Source organism: Elephas maximus, chromosome 10, assembly GCF_024166365.1.
Source record: "Elephas maximus indicus isolate mEleMax1 chromosome 10, mEleMax1 primary haplotype, whole genome shotgun sequence".
In the NCBI taxonomy this organism is placed as follows: domain Eukaryota; kingdom Metazoa; phylum Chordata; class Mammalia; order Proboscidea; family Elephantidae; genus Elephas; species Elephas maximus.
The window spans coordinates 76,848,318-76,867,505 of NC_064828.1; the positions used below are offsets into that span (position 1 = coordinate 76,848,318).

Genomic DNA, 19,188 nt, shown 5'->3' on the forward strand with positions numbered 1-19,188 from the left:
GTCCTCCTTATCCTTAGGAAAGTCTGTCTTAGCGAATAGGTTAAAGCTTCCCTAGCCATCAGTTTATTGTTGTACGAGCCCCAATTCATCTGTAAACTGTTATGCTGAGCCTTGAGCCATGTGCAACATAAGTGAAGTTTCTTTCCTTCCTTTCTACTGAAACTAGAAACTGAAACACCTAGAAACAAAAAGGATAAAATCTTGGCTTTAACTTAAAAAAAAAACTTTAAATTTCTACGTCTTTATTGAATATGGTTAAGAGCAACTTGTTATTGTTAGGTGTGGTGGAGTTGGTTCATAGCGATCCTATATACCGCAGAAAGAAACGCTGCCAGGTCCTGCGCCATGCTTACGGTCTTTGTTACGCTTGAGCCCATGGTTGCAGCCACTGTGTCAGAGCAACTAGTAGGAGTTATTATTGAAGGTTCATTGTGCCCTGTGCGTTGTAAACTGAACTTCTGATTATTTTTGCTGCAATCATTTCATTTTACAGCATTCGGAATTACGATTAGGGATGTGGTACTGGAGAGATGATGCCAAAACTCTTGAATTCAGAAGGTAAATTTTTTTTTAATAATTTTTATTGTGCTTTAAGTGAAAGTTTACAAATCAAGTCAGTCTCTCACACAAAAACCCATATACACCTTGCTACACACTCCCAGTTACTCTCCCCCTAACGAGACAGCCTGCTCTCTCCCTCCACTCTCTCTTTTCATGTCCATTTCGCCAGCTTCTAACCCCCTCTGCCCTCTCATCTCCCCTCCAGGCAGGAGATACCAACATAGTCTCAAGTGTCCACCTGATCCAAGAAGCTCACTCCTCACCAGCATCCCTCTCCAACCCATTGTCCAGTCCAATCCGTGTCTGAAGAGTTGTCTTCGGGAATGGTTCCTGTCCTGGGCCAACAGAAGGTCTGGGGCCATGACCACCAGGGTCCTTCCAGTCTCAGTCAGACCATTAAGTCTGGTCTTATGAGAATTTGGGGTGTGCATCCCACTGCTCTCCTGCTCCCTCAGGGGTTCTCTGTTGTGTTCCCTGTCAGGGCAGTCATGGTTTTAGCTGGGCACCATCTAGTTCTTTTGGTCTCAGGATGATGTAGTCTCTGGTTCATATGGCCCTTTCTGTCTCTTGGACTCATAATCACCTTGTGTCCTTGGTGTTCTTCGTTCTCCTTTGATCCAGGTGGGTTGAGACCAATTGATGCATCTCAGATGGCTGCTTGCTAGCCTTTAAGACCCCAGACGCCACTCTTCAAAGTGTGATGCAGAATGTTTTCTTAATAGATTTTATTAAGCCAGTTGACTTAGATGTCCCCTGAAACCATGGTCCCCAGACCCCTGCCCCTGCTATGGTAGGCTTAGAAGCATTCAGTTTATTCAGGAAACTTCTTTGCTTTTGATTTAGTCCAATTGTGCTGACCTCCCCCATATTCAGAAGGTAAATTTTAACAAAGCTTTATTTTCTTTTTATAAAAATTATATGTGCTTGGGGTAAAAAATAATTCAAGCAATGAAGAAGACTACAAAGAATAATGTCAGTATCTGCAGTGTTGAGGAAATATAATTAAAAACAAAATCTACTCCCAATCCAGAAAATCTCTCCACAAAAAAAAAAAAAAGGAAAACTTTTATTATTGAATAAGCATTAAACCAGAATGTGATGCATCATGGCAATCTGATAGTTTGCAAAGACAGAAATTTTACCCCCCCCCAAAAAAAGAAAGAAATTGTACCCTTTATATAGTTAAGTGGATACAACCAACCATGTGTTTGTATTTTCAAAATAAAATTGCTGATTTTCAAGAGTCTTTATGGTAGGATACCTGAAGTTATGCTAATCTCCTTTCAGGAAAGTAGGAGGTAGGAGTTTTTGATTTACATAGTTTTCAAAGAGACTGAGAAAGAACTTGCACGATTACAAGTGCACTAAAGTAAATGCTGAAACTAAAAGGCAGGGGTGGGAGTGATTGGTGTGACTGTTGGGGAGGTGTCTTTCTTATTTCTAGTTTGTATTTGCACCGTGAGTCGGCGTTGACTCAATGGCAACAGGTTTTTATTTGCCTTTAGGGCAGCAGTTCCACTGTTTGGAGATAACGGTTGTTAAGAATTTGAACAGCTCCAGGTATTATTACTTTCTGTTAACATTTATCAATTGCTTTCTATGGGGCCCTGGTGGTGCGGGGTTAAGAGCTCAGTTGTGAACCAGAAGGTCAGCAGTTCGAATCTAGTAGCCACTCCTTGGAAACTCTATGGGGCAGTTCTACACTGTCCTACTAGATGGCAACGGGCTTCCTGTGTGCCAGACACAACTAATCAGTTCACCAACCTTTTAAAATAGCTACATATTCACTCAGTTTTACAGATGAAGAGACTGAGGTTTGGAAGGGCTAAGCAATTTGAGGAAGCTAAGTGACTTGACCAAATCACATACCTAGGAGGTGGCTAAAATGATTTTAATCCAGGTGTGTTTGGTGCAGAGTCCATGTTCTTAAATACTATATAACGTTGTCTTCTGGAGTTAGAAATGCAGTCTCACATGAACGGGACTGTATTATATGTGATGCAATAAAAGGTAAATTTTACGAGGTAAAATTGCTACCCATTGCCATCGAGTGGATTCCGACTCATAGAGACCCTAGAAGAAGAGTAGAACTGCCCTATAGGGTTTCCAAGGCTGTAAATCTTCATGGGAGCTGACTGCCACAATCTTTCTCCGGCGGGGCTGCTGGTGGGTTGAACCATTAACCTTTTAGATAGCAGCTGAGGGCTTAACCACTACGCCACCAGGGTTCCGGTGAAATTACTAGATTAGAAAAAACTAATTTTAATGTCCATTGAGAAAATGCTGAATCTATTAAAAGTGTATAGCTTTTTCACAATAACCAAAAGCTAGAAACAACCTATATCCATCAACAGGTGAATGGATAAAGAAAATGTAGTGTATACATGCAATGGAATATTATTCAGCCATAAAGAGAAATGAAGTTCTAATACTACAACGAGGATGAACCTTGAAAACATTATGCTGAGTGAAATAAGTCAGACACAAAAGGACAAATATTGTATGATCCCACTTGCATGAAATACCTGGAATAGACAAGTGCAGAGAGACAAAAGTTTATTAGTGGTTACCAGTGCTGGCAGGAAGGGAGACTACGGAGTTACTGCTTAAGGAGTACTGAGTTTCTGTTTGGGGTAATGAAAAACTCCTGGAAATACATAGTGGTAGTGGTTGCACAATGTGGTGAATGTAATTGATGTCATTGAATTGTCTACTCAAAAATGCTTAAAATGGTGAACTTTTTGTTATATATATATTACCACAGTAATTTTTTAAAAAAGTGTATTGCTAAACTAACAACACTAGCCACTATCTGTTGTTAGGGATTCCTGGGTGGTACAGACAGTTAAGCACTCAACTACTAGCCAGAAGGTTGATGGTTCAAAACCACCCAGAGGTGCCTTGGAAGAGTTGCCTGGTGATTTGCTTCTGAAGACCTTGAACAGCCTTGAAAACCTGATGGAATACATTTCTGCTCCGCACACATGTAGTTGCAATCTACTCGATGGCAACTAACAACAGTGACAATCTGTTATGTATCTGTTCTGTGCCAGACATTTGAATATTTTTCTAATCCTTACAATAGCCATAGAAGGTCAGCATTAATATTCCCATTTTATAGATGAAGCAACAAGGCTCAGGGAGATTAAACAACTGAGCTAAAGTCATACAGCCAATAAGTAGCAGAACTGACATTTTGAACCAAGAGTTGTCTGATGCCAAAGGCCTTTCCACTATACACACTGTCTCCTTCTACTAGACTCTGTTGTTGTTGTTGTCGTGTGCTGTTGAGTCAATTCCAACTCATAGCAAGCCTATAGGACAGAGTAGAACTGCCCGATAGGGTTTCCTAGGCTGTAGTCTTTACAGGAGAGGAGCTCTGGTGGCACAGTGGTTAAGTGCCTGCATGCTAACTGAAAGGTTGGTGGTTTGAACCCACCAGCAGCTCTGCAGGATCAAAGATGTACAGTCTGCTTCAGTAGAGATCTACAGCCTTGGAAACTCTATGAGGGCAGCTCTTCTCTGTCTTGTAGGGTCACTATGTGTTGGAATTGACTCAACAGCGTTAGGTTTTGGTTTTGTTTAATCTTTACAGATGCAGATTGCCAGGTCTTTTCTCCTGTGGAGCTGCTGGGTAGATTTGAACTGCTGACCTTTTGGTTAGCAGCCAAGCGCTTAACCATTGTACCACTAGGGCTCCTTTCCTACTAGACATAAGTCCCTCATTGAGAGGAGCTGTCTTACTTATTTTCATGTCCTGAAACTTTACAAAGTAGGCTGCAATGTCACTATATCCATAAGTTCTTAGTTAAAGACTGGAGCAGAGCACAGGCCAGACACTTCTAATGGCGTGATCAACAGACATTTATCACTCACAGAATAAACATGGATGAATAAAACAGCATGCATCGTCGTCAGCCTAGGTTCCCTGAAGTTAGGCTCCTGGGCACAGAGTGATGTTAGATGGTAACCAAGCCTGCCCCAGTTTGCCTATTGGGAGGAGAATACTTAACTTCCTCTCTTCCTCAATTAAATAATCAGACAGCCATGTCTACATGCCAGATTAGCATGTACAGAGAGCGGGGAGTGGGGGGGGGGAGGTAATGAAACGGGACAATAAGGGCTAAAAGGGGTAATAAAAGTAGATGGCCCCCTGTAGGCAATGGACATCATTTATTGCCCCTGTTCAGGCTATTAATAGATTTACTGGTACCAGAGAACAGCCCTTCCTTTACCCCACTAAGGTAGAGCTGTGGGTTTCTTCAGAGGGCAATCAGCTCACCCTAAAACACATACTTTATGTCTATTAGTAGCTATTATGTCCATTAGCAGTGGTAGAGACAGGGGCACGTATAATATAGCATACCTGTAGATCCAGCATAGGCACTCTCCAGGTGTTTACCGAACCAGCAGAATTCAAGGAGAGCAAGACTAGATGCAGGGAACCAACTAGAAGGCTAGTTGTAGGAGGATTATCAGTAGTTATACAGGTAAGAAATAGAGTCATAACTAAGTCAGTGTTGGTAGGAATGGAGAGAAAAGTACAAGGCTAAGAAATATTTAAGAGATGAAATTGGCAGCATGCTTGGGTAGAATTGATAGGATGTGGTATTTGGATGTGAAGGAAAAGGAAGAAGGAGGTGTCTCGGTTTTACTCTCAGGTGTCTGCTTCAATGATTCAGTGGCTAGGGTTGCCCGTCTGTGTACAGAATAAAAGAGGCAAAACTGGTGAAGTGTTTGAGGTTGGTACGATATATGCACATGGATACATCTCTTGGGCTATTGAACAAATGGGGCTGAAACCCAGGAAAGGAGTCATTTCTAATTATAAATATGACATATTTAATATCAATTGAATGTAAGTAATTTAAAGGCTTAACACCTTATTAGACTCAAAATCAAAGCTTTATATTTCTTAGAATATTTGTTTCAGTATTGCCGAGGAATCAGATATTTCTAAAGGAGTAATTTCAGCTTTTGTTTTCACGTATGTCACAGAAGATTCTGTTGAGTAGCTCTTTAAACATCCTTGATAAGGAGAGTGAGAGAGCTTTGGGATTAAGCAGACAAGGTAGTCACAGGGGTCAAAATATATTTTAGAGCACAATGTAGGTATAAATTTTAAGGGCCAACATGTTCTTTTTCTCATATCTATCTCAGTTCTCTCTTATGATGATGAAGAACGAACCATACTTTTTTCTTATTGAACTTGTTTGTAAATGAAGTTGATTGGCGGTATTTTCAAACTAATTTTGCAGGAAAAACCCCATCGTCTTCAAGTCGATTCCGACTCATAGGGACCTATAGGACAGAGTAGAACTGCCCAATAGGGTTTCCGATAGTACTGATCTACAGATTACCCACCCCAAGTGGCACTATTTCAAATCTGAGACTATTAATAAATTCACAGATGCCAGTTTCATGTTTTATTTCGTATACATAAAACACTCATTTAAAAAAAAACCATAAACTGTTGCTGTCCAGTCGATTCTGACTCATAGCGACCTTATACGACAGAGTAGAACTGCCCCATACGGTTTCCAGGGAGTGCCTGGTGGATTTGAGCTGCTGACGTTTTTGGTTAGCAGCTGTAGCTCTTAACCGCTACGCCACCAGGGTTTCCAAAATACTTATATTCATAATAAAGTTTCTTTTGGTTTCCTATCAAATCGCTCTTAAAAAATGACTTGATCAATTTCCAGCAATTTTAGAGAATATATTTCTGATGGTGTGATTTAAAAGGTAGGTTGTATGACATAATATTGAGCAAAAAAGCCAGACACAAAAATGTACGTACCCTCTGATTCCATTTATATGAAGTATAAAAAACAGGCAAAAAAGAACTGGCATGATAGGGATCAGAATAGTGGCTACTTTTGAGGGGTTTTCAACTGTGGAGGAGGTACAAGGGAGCATTCTGGGGTAGAAAATTTCTTACGTATTGATCTGGGTGGTGGTGGTGGGTGGTCGTCGTTAGGCACTGTTGAGTTGGTTCTGACGCATAGCAACCCTGTGTACAACAGAACGGAACACTGCCTGGTCCTGCATCATCCTTAATCATTGCTGTGTTTGAGCCCCTGTTGCAGCCACCATGTCATTCCATCTAATTGAGGGTCTTTCTCTTTGTTGCTGACCGTCTCCCTTACCAAGCATGCTGTCCTTCTCCAGGGACTGGTCCCGCTTGATAACATGCCCAAAGTACGTGAGACGAAGTTTCACCATCCTCCTTTCTAAAAAGCATCCTGGCTATACTTATTTCAAGACAGTTTTGTTTGTTCTTCTGGCAATCCATGAGATATTCAAAATTCTTCAGTGGTGGTGGTTACGTAAGTGTATACGTATTAAAAAGTTTATCAAACGGTACACCTAAGATTTATAAACGTCACTATATGTAAGTTATACCTCAATTTAAAAAGTAAAACATATGGACTGTGTAAGTACACAAATCGGGACGGTTAGGAGAGACGGGGGAAGGCATACCATGAAGAGTAGGTGGGCATCCCTTTTGTGGTAGAGCTGCTTTGTGTTTAAGCAGCTCGGTGCGGCAGGCCTCAGAGTGCAAGTTAGGATTACCCTGGAGTCCAGCTGGTAGGGACAGTACTGTTGCTGCTGTTGTTAGTTGCCATTGAGTTGATTCTAGCTCATGGCAGCCTGATGTGTGCAGCATAGAACGGCTCCATTAGTTTCAAGGCTGTGACCTCTCAGAAGCAGATGGCCAGGCCGTACTTCCAAGGCACCTCTGGGTAGGTTTGAACCACCAACCTTTCAGCTAGTTGTTGTTAGGTACTATCAGGCCAGTTCTGACTCATAGCGACCCCATGTACACTAGAACAAAACACTGCCCAGTCTTAAGCCATCCTCACAATCGTTATGCTTGAGCCCATTGTTGCAGACACTGTATCAATCCATCCCGTTGAGTTGAGGGTCTTCTTTTTCGCTCACCATCTACTTTACCAAGCATGATGTCCTTCTCCAGTCTAGTAGTCGAGTACTTAATGTTTGCGCCACCCAAGGACTCCAGGGATGGGCCGAGGTAAAGGAAAGTGGACCTGTGTATATTTTAGGCCAGAGTTAGTGTTTGGAGTCAGTGGAGATATAGGTATTGATTCTTTTTTTAAAGTCTAAGCATACTCCATCACAAAATGTAGGTTTAAAGTCAGGAAGAACTTGTGAGCTGGTACATGCTATTTTTTCAGAGACAAAGCTCCCAGAGACTTAGCTCACCCCAATTCATGGTGAAGAGACAGAGCAGAGGCAGAGAGGTGGTTGAGAGTAGCCAGTGGTCAGGAGGGAGGGAAGCCACAGAGATGGAAGGTCGGTTCAGTCTCTGCTGTCTTACCTGGCTTTGTTATCACTCAACAAAATGTTACTGAGCATATGTCAGGTATGGTTCACCTCAGCAAACATCTATTGAGAACTTTCCATGCCTGACCTCCAGCTAGTCGCTGGGGCCCCAGAGCTACTTCCATGCTCAAGAGGGCCTTAGAGCACAGCACAGGCACCAGAGCTGGACAGTTACACATGAGTGCAATTTTCCACATATAGACCTTACACATGTTTTGTTAGATTTATTTCTAAGTATTTCACTTTTTTTGGAAACCCTGGTGGCGTAGTGGTTAAGTGCTACAGCTGCTAACCAAAAGGTCGGCAGTTCGAATCCACTAGGCACTCCTTGGAAACTCTATGGGGCAGCTCTACTCTGTCCTATAGAATCGACTCGACAGCAGTGGGTTTGGTTTTTTGGTTATTTCACTTTTTTGGTGTCAGTGTAAATGGTGTTATGTTTTTTATTTCAAATCCCAATTATTCATTGCTGGTATATAGGAAAGCAATTGGCTTTTGCATAGTAACTTAGTTTCAGGAGTTTTTTTTTGTCAAGTCTTCGGAATTTTCTATATAGACATTCGTGTCATCTGTGGAAAAGGCAGTTTTATTTTTTCGTTCCCAATCTGTATACTTTTTATTTCCTTTTCTTGTCTAATTGCATTATGCACTGTTGCATTTGAATTACTGATATTTTGTTGAGGATTTTTATACCCTTCCAGCCACCTCCCCCATCAGTATTTTAGCACACTGTCTCCCCTAAATCCCCAATCTGTGTAGAACAAAGAGGAGCACCAGAAAGAATGAAAAGCTTAGAAATCAGCCACTGGCTGACTTGGTGCTAATGGTAAAAAGTAGAAAATACAAAAAATCATTCCCTTGAGGTGATATCATGTACATGCTTCTGGGAACTAACCTGTTCTACAACCTGATTTGCCAGGAGGTTTTGCCAAAAGCTCCAGGAAGAAGAAGGTGCCAAACTGACTCACTTTATTACTTCCATGGGGAGGTTATTTCTTTCAAATAATTTCTTTGTGGTATAACAAATCTTTCAAGGAAGTTGTTTCAAAACTGTTGTGTTGAAAACAGGGTTTCAAACTGTTCATTCTGGTTCAAACTCCTGCTGAGAATTTGCATTTCCACGACAGATATACTGAATCAGAATCGACATTTTAACAGGATTTCTTATGTCTAATAAATCTTTAGAACAACTGCTCTGGTAGTGGTTCTCAGAATTGGTCCCTAACCAGCAGCATTAGCATCACCTGGGAATGTCTTAGAAATGCAGATACTCAGCAGGGGTTTGAATCTGTTCTGACGCCCAGGTTGAAAACAAGGTAAGGAGAATCTACTTGATTGATATCCATTTTTAGGGAAGGACTAATGTTGGGGGGAAAGTGCTGCTATTACTACATCTACGCTAAGCTTGACAGAGAGACATATAACTTTGGGCAGAGATTAAGTTTCTGGGTCATGTAATCAACATGGCATTGTTTCAGGCAGAATAATAAAAGCTATACCCCCTACCCCCACCATGAGTTACAAAACCAGTGTATTTGGCAGACGCTGCACTTCTTCCAGAAAATCCCCTTTCAGGCAAGGAACCACAGCCTACTGGTCTTTGAAAAGATCTTCTCTGTTTCCCACTTAGCCTTTGCCGATACTCCTGAGAGTCTGTGCATTGGTTCTTGTCTTAGTTATCTAGTGCTGCTGTAACAGAAATACCACAAATGGATGGCCCTAACAAAGAGAAATTTATTTCCTCACAGTAGGCTAAAAGTCCAAATTCAGGGTGTCAGCTCCAGGGGAAGGCTTTCTCTCTCTGTCAGCTCTGGAGGAAGGTCCTAGTCATCATTCATCCCCTGGACAAGGAGCTTCTCCATGCAGGAACCCCGGGTACAAAGGACACGCTCTGCTCCCGGAACTGTTTTCTTGGGGGTGTGAAGTCACCCCTCTCTGCTCACTTTCCTTTCCTTTTTATTTCTTGAGAGATAAAAGGTGGTGCAGGCCATACCCCAGGGAAACTCCCTTTACATTGGATCAGGGATGTGATCTGGGTAAGGGTGTTACAATCCCACCCTAATCCTCTTTAACATAAAATTACAATCACTAAATGGAGGACAACTACACAATACTGGGAATCGTGGCCTAACCAAATTGACAACATATTTTGGGGGGACACGATTCAATCCATGACAGTTCTAATCAGACACCATCTTATTTTCAATGTCAGAGCAAAGCCTGACACGTCGTAGGGTCTCAGTATATATTTGTTTCTTAATTATCCCTTGCTAGGCCCCTGGAGCCCTGGTGGCACAATGGTTAAGAGCTTGGCTATTAACCAAAAGGTTGGCAGTGCAAATCCACCAGCCACTCCTTGGAAATCCTATGCAGCAGTTCTACTCTGTCCTATAGGATTGTTATGAGTCGGAATCGACTCGTCAGCAGCGGGTTTGGTTTTGGTTTTGCTGAGGCCCCTGATTGCTTAGTAATGCTCATATGATAACCATAGAGTTCAAGAAATCCTGAGTTAAGTAAAGGGTCCTGATACCTTCCTGAAGATAGGTCAGGTCTTTAGAAAAGTCCACAGCAGTGAAAACGGAGATGGCTGCTCAGGAGGCAGGATTGCCTGGTGGTTAACCACATAGCTGTACAGCTAGAGACTCTGGACACCAATCCTGGCTTTGCCATGTACTAAGTGATCTTGGTCAGGTTACTCTCTCTAAACTTCCTTTTTTCTTTTCATCTCTAAAAATGGCAACAGTAGTACTATTTTCCTCCTGCAGTTGCTGTGGAGATTAAATGAGATTGTGCCAGAAGCACCTTGAACAAAATCAGTACTCAATACATCAAAAAAATCTTTCCAAACTGATCTTGCGTTTTCTGTTTCTTGTAAAGTTACTGCAGCAGTTCCAAGAGGAAGTGTTCTGTGTGTGGTGGTATTCTGGAGACTGCTCGTGGTTAGAGGCTGAATGGGAAGCTGAAAGTTTTAATCCGTTTCCAGGATTCCCATGAGTAAATACATGAATCAAATACTGCTGTGCCTCAAGTTCTCTTCAGACTCCACTCACAATACACGCTAGTCCTAAGATTACATGAGCTATGGTGATGATAAGATCAATCACTTTCCTCTGGGAAAAGGTTAAGTTCTTAATTTTCATATTTCTATTTCAGCTTTACACCTGCAATAGAATTCAAGGAAAAAGGAAAGAAAGGTAAAGCAGTTCACTTTGCTGAAATTGATGGTCCAGCTTCAGACAGGTAACTTAACTTTCCAACCATGCCGGTGTTGCTGGTCACACATCTCAGCAGACAGGCTTAAGCCTTTACAAACTTTAAGAAAACGTCATCCCCATTATCCTAGGTTGAATGCATTACACCCACCAAGGAAAGAATATGTATTATTTTTTTTTTACAGTGAGGGTTGCAATAGTTCCTACACACATATCCCTGTGGTAATTTGAAGATCAGCAAATTTTGAACTTTTTATACCTTTTTTTTTTCAATCTGAAAGTGGTGGCTACACCATAAGTGGATGATTTAAATGATCTCTTTTGGATGGAATTGGTATTTACATATCGGGCAGCGGGCATTCTTCTCACCCCTAGCATAGTAAATATAATGTTTAATAAAATGTATTCCGAAATGATCTTCCATTAAATGAAACCCACACATGATACTCAGTCCCTCATGCTTGTTTGGTATCATCAAGTGGATTTTTGACTCACAGTGACCCCACGTGACAGAGAAGAACTGCCCCGTCGGGTTTCTGAGCTATACTCTTTGTCTCACATACTTTGGTCATGTTATCAGGAGGGACCAGTCCCTGGAGAAGGACATTATGCTTGGTAACGTAGAGAGTCAGCAAAAAAGGAAAACCCTCAACGAGATAGATTGACACAGTGGCTACAACAGTGGGCTCAAACATAGCAACAATTGTGAGGATGGCACAGGACCGGGCAGTGTTTCTTTTTGTTGTACACAGGGTTGCTGTGAGTCAGAATCAACTCAACAGCACCTAGCAACAACAGCAACAATCTTCACAGGAGCAGATCACCAGGTCTTTCTCCCTTGGAGCTCCTGGGGGGGTTCCAACTGCCACCTTTCTGTTAGCAGCTGAGCGTTTAACTGTTGCACCACCAAAAGCTTTGTACACTTCAGAATAGGTTAATTGTAACTAAAACCTTTCAAAATGCTACTGGAGACTGTTATATTCCAAAACAGGTTGGCAGATAAAAGAAGTGCCGCAAGAGATGATAAGTCAACTAAAGCTTTAGAGAAGCGAGGTGAGCAGGGCTACGTTACACTAGATGATGTTAAATGTGAGTACCTTTCCTCCTCTTTACAATGTGTTGTCTGGTGTGAACCTCTAAGGCAGCTCTTTGTCGCTCTTTCAATTGTCCATCTTCTCTCCTTTCAGACGTTGCTTTGCTTTTGCTACAAGAGACTGAGATGCAGCGGATCTGTTCTTTTACAACATTTATGAAGTATGTAATGCTTATGAGACCGCTTTAGATCTTTTGTCCTTTATTTTGAAGTAATCCCATCTGATGGGTGATGACAAATCTAATTTTTGGAGAAAGGGCACAAGGCTGGCTATACAGACTGCCCTCTCAGGACTCAAAAGACTGAGACCAAAGAATCAGGGAGAAGAAGCAGAAGTCAGAGAGCCCCCAGTAGAGTCCCAGGACCAGAAGTGTGGAGAGCATGTTGTCAGAGACCCATAAAGACTGCACTGTGTTTAGCTAACACTTAAGGGTTATACCCATTTACTGAAGGTCAGTTTTCTCACTAGTTATGTTTGACAGCCCCAAGAAGTACTTGGTGGGTGATTGTGGGAAAGTTACTTCACTTTTCTAAGCCTCAGTTTCCTCGGCTGCAAAATTGGGAAGTAACTGTGTCTCCTTCTTAAGGCGGTGTGTGGAAAGTGCTTCCCATGGTACCTGGTGCTTAGCGAATGCTCAGGAAGAGTTTTTTCCAGATGCTATTGGTGCCCACCCAACACCCTCAGCGTTGCCATGAAGGCTGCCAATGGCAGACACCTGAGAGACTCTGTCTGAAGGCTTTATTCCACAGTAGAGCACACTCAGCCTGACCACAGGGCAAGCTAGGAGCACTAGAGAATCAGTGTCCCCAGCAGTAGCCCTCCATCAGTGACCTGACAGAGGGAGGGTTGGTAGATAAATACCCCAGCCTCCTTGCCTGTCATTTGAGATAACTCCGGGTTGTTTTCTATACTGTCTCCCCGAAGTCCCCACAGGATTGAGCTACATTTGTCCTCAGTGGTAACTAGCTTATTAACACACCCTTTGTTGGCTTCCTCTCCTTTCCCATCTCACTTCTGCTCCCATATGGATGTTACCTGACATCACTTCCCAAATAAGCTACTTACTCTCAAATCTTTGTCTCAGGGTCTGCTTCTGGGAGGCTCACCTAAGACAGGTAGCTGTTACAATCTTGGGAAAAAATTTACAAGACTCACCTTACTCAAAAGGTCTAGGTAAGGAAGGTGTGCCAGAGAAATAAGTTCCATTTGGGGCTAATAAGGACACAGAAAAGTCTTTTAAGAATATTTTGAAAGAGATCATTGTTAAAAACAAATGAGACAGGATTGTAAATCAGCGCAGTCTTATTGGAGAGCTGTTGTTAGTTGCTAATGAGTAGCATCTGACTCATGGCAACCCCTTGTGTGTGGATAGAACTGCTCCGTAGGGTTTTCAAAGCTGTGACCTTTCAGAAGCAGATCGCCAGGCCTGTCTTCTGAGGCACCTCTGGGTGTGTTCAAACCTCCAACCTTTCAGCTAGTAGTTGAGCGCTTAACCTTTTGTGCCACCCAGGGGCTCCTTTTTTGGAGAGAAAGACTTACGAAAATTTAATATGTGCATATATTAGCACCTTTAGGAATTTGCTGAAAGATATGGCTATAAAGGTAATTACTGGAGCAATGTCTTTAATTTTTAAAAAAACTAAATATCCATTAATAGAGGACTAAACCAAACATAACCTGTTGCTGTTGAGTCCGACTCATGGCAACATTATAGAACAGACTAGAACTGCTGCATATGGTTTCCAAGGCTGTAATCTTTACAGAAGCAGACTGCCATGTCTTTCTCTCATGAGCAGCTGGTGGATTCAAACTGCCAACCTTTCGATTAGCAGCTGAGCTGCTAATCACAGCACCTCCAGGACTCCTTAATAGAGGACTGGTGACATAAATTATGAGATCTAAAATACTATATTCTGCTGTCTAAAAGAAAGGAAAATCTATATGTAGTATCATAGAAAAAAATCCATGCCACACAGGTAAGTGACAAAAGCATATTATAAAGAACTGTGTATACAGTATGATCCCTGCCTGTTAGCAAAAAAAATTTTTAAAGGTGTATATTCATGCATGTGCGTGTGCGTTGTGGCATGTGGGGTATGTGGTGGCATGGTGGTTTATGCTTTAAAAAGTTTAGGAAGGGTTAATACCAAAGCTGCCTTTTTTTTAATTAAAAAAAAAAACTGTTGAATTTATTCATATGACCAATAGGTTTGACAATGTTTTATCATTATTTTCTTAACACTTAACATATGTACACATGAATGGAATTCTTGGGTGATGCAGATGGTTAGCACACTTTGTTGCTAACCAAAAGATTGGAGGTTCAAGTCCATCTAGAGGCACCTTGGAAGAAAGGCCTGGCAGTCTGCTTCCGAAAAAAAATGTGTCACTGAAAACCCTGTGGAGCACAATTCTACTCTGACACACGTGGGGTTGCCGTGCGTTGGAATTTACTCAATGGCAACTGGCACTGGTACACACTAATACAAAGTATTTCACTTGTGGGCCACATATATCCTTTATTATTCTTTCACTTTTCTATTGTAACCCATAAAGCATTGAATTTTTGTTCTGTTGGCTATCTTCATATCAATATCTTGAAATCCTAATTATGCCTTCAGACAGAGAACATTAAGTAGAGTGACTGGAACATCTGAAGACAAAATACATGAATAGTAGTAACTGCTTTACATACCAGCACACAGAACAAATCCAGTACGCTGGTTGAGAAATAAGCCTTGGATGCCACGTCACTGAGATGACAATGAAGGGCCTAGTATAGTGAACTATGTTAGCTATAGTTTTTTGTGTAGTATACCAGAGTCTTAACAGTGCCTACAGAGGGAGGAGGATGGTGACAAAAAAATGAGGGGTAAGAACTTTTTACTTGATACATTTCTGAACATTTAAAAGAATTTTTTTTATTGTACTTTAGATGAAGGTTTACAGAATAAACTAGTTTCTCATAAAACAGTTAGTACACATACTATGACACTAGTTACTAACCCCACGACATGTCAACACTCTCCCTTCTCAACCTTGGGTTCCCTATTACCAGCTTTTCTGTCCCCTCCTGCCTTCTAGTCCTTGTTCCTGGGCCGGTGTGCCCCTTTAGTCTCGTTTTGTTTTATGGGCCTGTTTAATCTCTGGCTGAAGGGTAAACCTCAGGAGTGACTTCATTACTGAACTGAAAGGGTGTCTGGGGGTCATACTCTCAGGGTTTCTCCAGTCTCTGTCAGGCCAGCAAGTCCGGTCTTGCTTTTTGAGTTAGAATTTTGTCCTACATTTTCCTCCAGCTCTGTCTGGGACCTTCTATTGTGATCCCTGTCAGACTACTCACTGGTGGTAGCCGGGCACCATCTAATTGTACTGGACTCAGTCTGGTGGAGGCCATGGTAGATGTGGTCACTTAGTCCTTTGGACTAATCTTTCCCTTGTATCTTTAGTTTTCTTCATTCTTCCTTGCTCCCCAAGGGGTGAGACCATTGGAGTATCCCAGATGGCCACTCACAGGCTTTTAAGACCCCAGATGCTACTCACCAAAGTAGAATGTAGAATATTTTCTTTCTTTTTTTTTAATTTTTATTGAACTTTAGATGAAGGTTTACAGAACAAACTAGTTTCTCATCGGTTAGTACACACATGGTTGTATGACATTGGTTAACAACCCCATGACATATCAACACTCTCCCTTCTCAACCCTGGATTCCCTATTAGCAGCTTTCCTGTTCCCTCCTACCTTCTGTTCCCTGCGCCATGGCTGGTGCACCCCTTTAGTCTTGTTTCGTTCCATGGGCCTGTTCAATCTTTGGCTGAAGGGTGAACCTTAGGGGTGGCCTCATTTACTGAGCTGAAAGGGTGTCTGAGGGCCATACTCTCAGGGTTTCTCCACTCTCTGTCAGGCCAGCAAGTCTGGTCTTTCTTTCTGAGTTAGAATTTTCTTTTACATTTTTCTTCAGCTCTGTCCGGGACCCTATTTTGTGATCCCTGTCAGAGCAGTCAGTGAGGGTAGCTGGGCACCATCTAGTTGTACTGGACTCAGTCTGGCAGAGGCTGTGGTAGATGTGCCCATTAGTCCTTTGGACTAATCTTTCCTTTATGTCTTTAGTTTTCTTCATTCTTCCTTGCTCTGGAAGCGGTGAGACCAGTGGAGTATCCTAGATGACCGCTCACAGGCCATCTCATCAAAGTAGAATGTAGAACATATTCTTTATAAACTATGTTACGCCAACTGAGCTAGATGTTCCCTGAGACCATGGTCCCCACAGCCCTCAGCCCAGCAATTCAGTCCCTCAGGGAGTTTGGATGTGTCTATGGAGCTACCATGGCCTTGCCTTGTACAGGTTGTGCTGGCTTCCCCAGTATTGTGTACTGTCTTACCCTTCACGAAAGTTAACACTTACCTATTGTCTGTTTAGTGTTTTTCCATCCCCACCCATCCCCTCCCTCATAACCATCAAAGATTGTTTCCTTTTGTGTGTAAACCTTTTCATGAGTTTTTACAGTAGTGGTCTTATACAATATTTGTCCTTTTGTGATTGGCTTATTTCACTCAGCATAATGCCCTCCAGATTCTTCCATGTTATGAGATGCTTCACAGTTTCATCGTTGTTCTTTATCATTGCATAATAGTGTTTTGTATGTTTGTACCACAGTTTGTTTATCCATTCATCTTTTGATTGGCATCTGGGTTGTTTCCATCTTTTTGCTACTGTGAACAGTGCTTCAGTGAACATGGGTGTGCATCTGTCTATTCGTGTGATGACTCATTTCTCTAGGATATATTCTTAGGAGTGGGATTGATGGATCATATGGTATTTCTATTTCTGGCTTTCTAAGGAAGTGCCATATCGGTTTCCAAAATGGTTGTATCATTTTGCATTCCCACCAGCAGTGCATAAGAGTTCTGATCTCCCCATAACCTCTCCAGCATTTATTGCCTGTTTTTTTTATTTGTGCCAGTAATGCTGGGGTGAGATGCTATCTAATTGTGGTTTTGATTTGCATTTCTCTCTCTACTGGCTAGTGGGAAACGCTGGTGGTATAGTGGTTAAGAACTGTGGCTGCTAACCAAAAGGTCGACAGTTCGAATCCACCAGGCGATCCTTGAAAACCATATGGGGCATTTCTACTCTGCCCTATAGGGTCGCTATGAGTTGTAATCAACTCCACGGCAACAGGTTTTTTTTTTTTTTTTTTTTAATGGCTAGTGATCTCGAGCATTTCCCCATGTGCCTGTGGGGAGCTTGAATGTCTTCTTTGATAAATAGTTTGTTCATTTCCTTTGCCCATTTTTTAATTGGACTATTTATCTTCTTGTTGTAGAAATGTTGAATTTTCTTGTAGATTTTAGAGATTAGACCTTTGTCTGATTTATAATAGCCAAAATCTTGTCCCCAGTCTGTAGGTTCTCTTTTTACTCTTTTGGTGAAATCTTTTGATGAGCATACCTGTAAAAACCCAGGTCCGCCGAGTCAATTCCGATGAGCGTAAGTCTTTAATTTTTAGAAGATCCTAGTTATCTAGCATATCTTCTAGAGTTTGTGTGTTGTTCGTTGTGGTTTGTATCCTGTTAATGCCGTGCATCAGGGCCTGTAGCATTGATCCTATTTTTTCTTCTATGAACTTCATGGTTTTTGGCTTTATATTTAGGTCTTTGATCCATTTTGAATTAGTGTTTGTATATGGCATGAGGTATGGGTCCTGTTTCATTTTTTTGCAGATAGACACACAGTTTTGCCAGCACCATTTGTTAAAAAGAATGTCTTTTTCCCATTTGATGGACTTTGAGCCCTTGTCGAAGATCAGGTGACCATAGATGGACTGATTTACATCTGGGTTCTCAGTTCTGTTCCGTTGGTCAATGTGTCTGTCGTTGTACCAGTACCAGGCTGTTTTGACTACAGTAGCTGTATGAGTAGGTTCTGAGGTCAGGTATTGCGAGTCCTCCTACTTTATTCTTCTTCAGTAGTGCTTTCCTTATCTAGGACTTCTTCCCTTTCCATGTGAAGTTAATAAGTTTTTCCATCTCTTTAAAGAGTGTTGTTGGTATTTGGATCAGGATTGCATTCTATTTGTAAATCACTTTGGGTACAACTGTCGTTTTCACAGTGTTGAGCCTACCTATCCATGAGCATGGTATGTTTTTCCATTTATGTAGATCTCTTTTGGTTTCTTTTATAGTTTTCTTTGTATAAGCCCTTTACATCCCTGGTTAGATTTATTCCTAAGTATTTTATTTTTTTAGGGGCTATTATAAATGGTATTGTTTTCCTGGTTTCCTTTTCATTGTTCTCTTTATTGTTGTATAGGTATCCAACTGATTTTTTTATGTTTATCCTGTATCCTGCTACTCTGCTGAATCTTTCTTAGTTCCAGTAGTTTTCTTTGGAGTCTTTTGGGTTTTCTATGTATACTATCATATTGTCTGCAAATAGGGACAGTTTAACATCTTCATTACCAATTTGGATGCCCTTTATTTCTTTTTCTTGCCTTATTGCTCTAGCTAGGACTTTCAGCATAGTGTTAAATGGGAGTAGTGTCTTAGTCATATAGTGCCCCTATAACAGAAATACCACAAGTGGATGGCTCTAACAAGGAGAAATATATTTTCTTACAGTCTAGTATGCTAGAAGACCAAATTCAGGGCATCAGCTTCAGGGAAAGGCTTTCTTTCTCTGTCAGCTCTGGAGGAAGGTACTTCTTGTCAGTCTTCCCTTGGTCTGCGAGCTTCTCGGGCAAGGGATCCCACGTCCAAAGGACACACTTTGCTCTCGGTGCTACTTTCTTGGTGGTATGAGGCCCCCCCTGTCTCTCTGATTGCTTCTTTATTTTATATCTCAAGAGATTGCCTCAAGACACAATCCAATCTTGTAGGTTGAGTCCTGCCTCACTAACACAACTGCTGCCCATCCTCCTTCATTGACATCATAGAGGCAAGATTTACAACATTTAGGAAAATCACATAACACCGGGAA

General features: G+C 41.6%; 1 protein-coding gene across 9 annotated transcripts in view; it reads left to right on the forward strand.

Annotated features, from left to right (window-relative positions):
• PPP1R36 (protein phosphatase 1 regulatory subunit 36) overlaps positions 1-19,188 on the forward strand; it is a 48,610-nt gene that overhangs the window by 927 nt on the left and 28,495 nt on the right. For 3 of the 9 annotated variants that reach the window (XM_049898235.1, XM_049898231.1, XM_049898232.1), the window contains exons 2-4: positions 11,059-11,145; positions 12,109-12,206; positions 12,305-12,371. In XM_049898235.1, coding sequence (XP_049754192.1) covers positions 11,059-11,145; positions 12,109-12,206; positions 12,305-12,371 — 252 coding nt within the window. Of the gene's footprint in view, positions 1-493; positions 559-766; positions 2,122-11,058; positions 11,146-12,108; positions 12,207-12,304; positions 12,372-19,188 lie in introns of those variants that run through there. The other 6 variants (XM_049898233.1, XM_049898234.1, XM_049898236.1 and 3 more) reach the window with 5 other exon arrangements.